General features: G+C 29.4%; 1 protein-coding gene across 1 annotated transcript; it reads right to left on the reverse strand.

Annotated features, from left to right (window-relative positions):
- Positions 1–1,495: 1,495 nt before the first annotated feature.
- LOC124842521 (gibberellin-regulated protein 11-like) lies at positions 1,496–2,280 on the reverse strand. The gene is made up of 3 exons (XM_088097490.1): positions 2,162–2,280; positions 1,936–1,996; positions 1,496–1,839 (listed from the first exon to the last, which is right to left on the reverse strand). Exons 1-3 carry the CDS (start codon positions 2,237–2,239, stop codon positions 1,658–1,660), a joined length of 321 nt encoding a protein of 106 aa, XP_087953616.1. The 5' UTR covers positions 2,240–2,280; the 3' UTR covers positions 1,496–1,657.
- Positions 2,281–6,000: the final 3,720 nt, after the last annotated feature.

The raw sequence follows: 6,000 nt of genomic DNA on the forward strand, positions 1-6,000 counted from the left end.
CAAGTATTTTGGTACTTTTAAAATTATGGTAATATACTAATATTTATACCTTTACACTAAAAACATTTGATTAAAATAGTTACATATTAACATCGTTGATTCAAGATTAATAACATTAGTAATGAGATAAAACTTACATATATTTAAAAAATGTTGAATACAAGAATAATAATAAAAATTTTAAGATGGTAATTTAAATGCTAACGAATTTTAGAGATTATTGTTTAGCTAAATTTCTATATATTCCAACAAGAGAATGCAACAATGAACATTGCAAAAGTTACGAAACCTAACACGTGAAATTGTGTGTACTTTGCATTTTTTCCTGTCTTGCAACTCTATGTGTTGGAAGTCCCACATCGACTAAAGATAAGGTCAATTTATAATATATAAATGAGATGCAAACTTCACCTTACAAGCCGGTTTTGTGGGGTTGAGTTAGGCTTAAAAACCCACTTTCTAATATGGTATTGTGAGGACGAATTTTTCTACAAACATTTTAAAAAGTCAAATTAACTTTCCTTGTAATGATAAAAATGAACTTAAAAAAATTCTTATGATTCATCAAAAAAATTATTTTTAACTTATATTAATTTTATCTTACAAAAATATTTACATTATTTGTCTCTCTTTTTAAAAAAATTATTATAAAGAAAAGTATAGCTAACTAACAAAATTATCATTTACACAATTTTCAAATTATTATAAAGAAAAGTATACAGCTAACAAAATCATCATTTACCTAATTTGCTTTATTAAAAAAAGTAAAAAACATTTCTTCGTTATTTTTAAGAAGATCACATTGTATTTTTCAAAATATATCAAACAAACATCAAATATCTATATAGTTTCAAAATATATCCAACAAATAAGAAATCTTGATAGGATAAAATCTAAATCAGACTTTAACATCATGTTAAATATTGGATTCTAAACTTAATTCAATTCTACAAAACTAACTTGAGATTTGCACTTACTTATATATTTTAAATTAACTTTATTTTTAATCGATGTAAAATTTCTAATACATAAATTTTTTTTTTTTAAATATTTATTTTAGTCATTAAAAAAACATTTAGGTTGGGAGTAGAAATTGTGTGTGAGTGAGGGTGACAAAAACCTGCACCAGTTATGGTTCCCAACATTACCAGGCTCCCATGTAGGAATGTGATGATGGTTACTTCAATCTCACCATCCTATAAATGCTCTCAAACAACATTCCACCTGTTTCCTATGTTTTTTCTTTCTTTCCTTAAACATTAAGCTTTTCTTTCCCTTCATTCATTTCACCCCAAATTTGGTCACATAACTTCATACAAATATATCAACATTCTTCAACACTCAAGACTTAATTAACCCTAACTCTAAAGCAAAAATAAATAAATATATATATATATATATATATATATATATATATATATATATATATATATAAATAGTTAACAATGCTTGAAGATGAATTCCACTATTTACTCTTGTATCTTTAAGACATGAGTGAAAGATGAGGAAAAATACCTTAAAAGGAAAGCAAAGTGAGAAACTTCACTTTAGTAATAAGTAACTATGCACCACTTAAAATGCATAGATATAACAACCAAACTAAATTATTACAAACGTTTATATTCATATATAGAAAACAATTAATTAGCGTAATTAATTAAGGACATTTGTGTCTTCCACCATGAGTAGTCAAATTTGCATAGCATGGACATTCTTCATAGTGACCACTAGTACCCGAAGGCACACAATTGCATCTTTCACAACAAGTTCCACATGCCCTTTTACATAGATTTGGTCTTGATGATAATTGACACCTTCTATTGCATTCACCATCACAATCTACGTAACATAAAAAAAAAAAAGAAAAAAAGTTCTTAAAACATCGTCTATGTAACATCAAAGGTTAGCTTTAGTGTTTACTCAAAGAACTTGTACCTATGGTTGGAGGTGAAGAAGGGCTGGGACTTGGTTGTTCTAATGGGTTCTTGATAATAACCTGCGATGTTTAAGAAAACAAAACGTCATGCAATTTTGAAGATTGGTCGGGAAAAAAAGACATAGAGAAGCAAAATTTCAACATATATATATAATATGATTTGTATGAAATTGAAAGAAGATTATAACCCTGTGTATATATATTAAAGGAAAAAGTTAAGTTTACCATTGTATCCGATTCCACGAGAATTACAATGATTTGAGAAATGAGAATTGAAAATAGAAGAGGCTTGAAAATGGCCATGAAGGTGAGTTTTGAAGATGAGAATGAAAAAGGTTTTGAGTTGCTATGTGAACGAGGAGAAAAAGTGTAGTTGTATTTATAGCCATAGTTGCATGGAAGAGTTAAACGAAAGAAGTGTTGTTGTATTTATTAGCCCTCTTAAAACTAATATATTCCATTAAAGTGGGTCCCTTTTTCTTTCCTTCAAGGTATAGATTATAAAAGTGTTGAAGATTTCTAAAGGAATCAAAAGTGTATTCTTTTTTGTAAAGAATAAACAATGTATGTATCCATGTTATGGAAATTTGTTATATACGACGAATAAATAATTATAGTATAGAGAATAAATAAACAAATTTTAGATTACGTTGTTCATTACAGGTTATGTCAAATTTAATTTGTAAAAATGTGTTTGATTTATAAAAAAAATGTAAGTGTGAATTTTTTTTTTGTCTATTGTAATCCAAATGAATTGGAGCGTTTATTCCTGCACTACCACGTCCTTCTTCCTGCACTACCATATCCCCAATCTACCCTCAGTTGACATTACGTCCTTCTTCCTGCACTACCATATCCCCAGTCTACCCTCAGTTGACATTAAAGTTGGATGATTAAAAAAATTTACTTTTCACCATTTATTCTTTAATAATGTTGACGTCCGTTTACGGATTTTCATATCCGTTGAAGAATTCTCAATAACTTTATAATGTCAAAATATTAATTTAGAGTTATTAATTTTTACATTATTTATATATTTATGAAGTTAGTTTAATTATATTAATAATATATAGATATATTATGTTTTTATAATTTAAAATTCTGTTTAAAAAACGGACGTGCACATCCATTTACGGTATAAGAATCCGTTTAATGACAAACGGATATGAGCATTCGTTTCCTTCATTGTTTTTCTACAACCCCGTAGTTAAGAAACTAAACTGGCCCACATGCCATGGTTTTTATGCAAAAAACAAAAATACTTTTATATTATATAAACTAAAGTTTAAAATAAAAAACAACTTTTAAATTACATAAAAGTTAAAAAAAAAATAGGTTGTAGAATTTGAAAATAAAAATGATTTCCGAATTATACAAAACAAAAATATTTTAAAACATAGTATATATACGAGAAACATAGAAACAGAAATATTAACATAAAGAAAGTAGAAGGTGAACGAAAATGGTATCTACATTACATACTCTTACCATGGTGGTTGGGCAGATAAGATGAGCATGAATTTGTATATATATATTAGACTCTTTAATCTTTAAGCTTTAAGAGTGAATATTAATAAAAAGGAAGTGGATTTGATAAAAGTGATTGACATATGGTCAAAGTTGGTACCTTTAGATAAGGTTAGCTTAGTAAATAAGAAAAGTTGTAGAGGTGCAGGAAACAATACATGGTGGTGGAGGGAGTAATCTCCAATGAAGTTTGGACAAAAAAGTTGAAGTCCAAAGTCAAATTGGGCCGGGCTTCTATATTTAGGGCCAAGGGTCGAACTTAATAAGGATATTTTTCCTGCACCTCCATATTACTAACTGCGTCTCATATTAAAAATAAAAAGACTAAAATACATTCATTGTTAATATTACATCATTTTTGTTATAGGAAGGTTTTTGAAATGAATACTTCGGAAGTCACTTTTATAAAGATAAAATGATTATTTTAGAAATTATAGAGGTGCATGAAGAAAAAACCCGTAAGAAGTTTCAAAGTGCAGGGACCAAATCAAAGGATTGGGTAAGCAGTACTTTCGATAATGGTCTAATGTAACTTCTATACCTAATTTTTCTTAAATATCTCATGGATAGTATAAATGCTCTTAATTGAATTATGAGTGAAAATTAACCTTCAAGTAAGTGAGTTCATTTTAATAAATGATATCAAGTTTGAATTTCTAAATGATTAAAAGGAGAGTTAGATTATTCATATTCCCTTGAGGAAAATTATTTATGATAAAGGATGAGTATAGTTTGTATAAAAATAATTCCAACATTTATCTTCCAAAAATAGAGAAAATGAACATATATTATAAATCAATATATTTAAAACTTAAATTAATTTTATTAATATCACTCCAAATTAAAAAATATTTTATTTAAATTTAATTATTTTTATTTTTAATTTTCTTTTAAAACTGGTCAAGAAAACACATTAGCCCTGAGGCTGAAATGTTGTAATTTGGAAAACAAATTACGTCAACCAAATTCAATTTTTTTAAGGGGCCCGGTCGAATCATTTATTTAAGAACACCAATTTGATAATAGAAATGATAAAGTGATACATTTATATAATTATAAAAAAGTGAAATTATATATATTTTAAAAAAATTAAATGATAAAAAAAATAATATCAAATAAATATAAAAATTTTGATGTTAAAATATTATTTATAAGAGTCAAGAGATAGAGATAGAGATAGTAGGAACAGTGAAATCGCCTTGTAAAATAATCATTTTAAAAGTTTTATATTCACTAACTATAATTAAATTTAGGTTTAAATCCTTATTTGGTCCTCATATTTGTGTGTCAATTTCAAGTGGGTTATTATGTTTTTTTTGTCTCAATCGGGTCCTTAAACTTGTTAAAATAAGCCAATTAAGCTTTCTCCGGTAACGTCGTTTGCCTGTGCTGACGTGGTCACACTTAAAATACTGATATGACAGTATTATATTACGTGAAATTTTTGTAGGTAATGACATGGCATAAAGTTTAATTAAAAATATTAGGGATTAAAAGTCTTCATCGTCTTCCACTGAGAGGCTCGTGCTCGGTGCCTTTTCCTCCACCTCACATCACACCTCAAATCAACTTCTTCTTCTTCTTCTTCTGTCTCACCACTTTCTCTCTCCCATCTCTTCCAACGCTCAAAAGCTGCAATCTTTCTTTGTTTTTTCCTCTTCTACTTCATCTTCCAACTTTTCCAGTCCTTCTCCATTATTTTTCATTCTGCAATCACACCACACTGCAACAAAAACCATTCTAATATCAAAACAAAAAAACCCAATCAAAACCCAAAATTCACGAGACAAAAAACATTGTTATCTTTGAAAAAAAAATTAAAATTGGAATTGAATGGTTAAAGGGAACATACCTGCTAAGGTGATTAATCCTAAGAAGAATCAAAAGGCACAGAAAAAAAAAGGGGAAGACTTTTTGAAAACCCTAATTCGTTCTCTCATCTTGAATTTTGAGAAGAACGTCGACAAAATCCTCATCCTCCACTTCAAGGTCGTCTTCTTTTGTTTCTTTTCGTTTTTCTTTATGTTCTTTGAAAACGTTATCCAATACCTCTTCAACGCCGGTTTCGGGGACTTCTTGAAACTCTGCGGAAGAGGAAGAATGACCCAGCGAATGCTAGAAAGGGGAAGAACAAATTACCAATGATGTTGAATAAGCTGTTAGGCAATTCGGCTTCGGCGACAGAAATGTCAACGTCGTTCATGGCGAGGATGTCGATGAGGTCGGGGTCATTGGGGACGATAACGGAGGCTTGACGACCGTCAACGATGGTTAGTTGGAGGGTGGAATCGCCTTTACTGAACCTGACTCGCTCGACTTTACCCTTCTTAACGATGTTCAAGATCTCGCTGTAGCACCAATTGGTATCTTCGGGGAGGTCGGAAGAGGCTTGGGGTTTAGGTGATGTGAGAAGGTTCAAGGAGAAAGGTGAGGAGGTTGCGTTGGAGGGGTTTAATTGCCTATTTCTTTAACAGGAATTCTCTTGCCATCTCTATAAAATCTGCAGATTGGTTTATCATCATTCTGTTTCTCTCATG

The sequence above is a fragment of the Vigna umbellata genome, chromosome 1, assembly GCF_029865625.1.
Source record: "Vigna umbellata cultivar VRB3 chromosome 1, Vumbellata_1.0, whole genome shotgun sequence".
Classification (NCBI taxonomy): Eukaryota; Viridiplantae; Streptophyta; class Magnoliopsida; order Fabales; family Fabaceae; genus Vigna; species Vigna umbellata.

Bases quoted from the DNA above. Each gene is read 5' to 3' on its own strand.
- LOC124842521 (XM_088097490.1), bottom strand. From the start codon at position 2,239: ATGGCCATTTTCAAGCCTCTTCTATTTTCAATTCTCATTTCTCAAATC. The intron at 1,997-2,161 runs GTAAACTTAACT...TAAACATCGCAG, and splicing joins TCGTGGAATCGGATACAATG to GTTATTATCAAGAACCCATT. The intron at 1,840-1,935 runs GTACAAGTTCTT...TATGTTACGTAG, and splicing joins TTCTTCACCTCCAACCATAG to ATTGTGATGGTGAATGCAAT.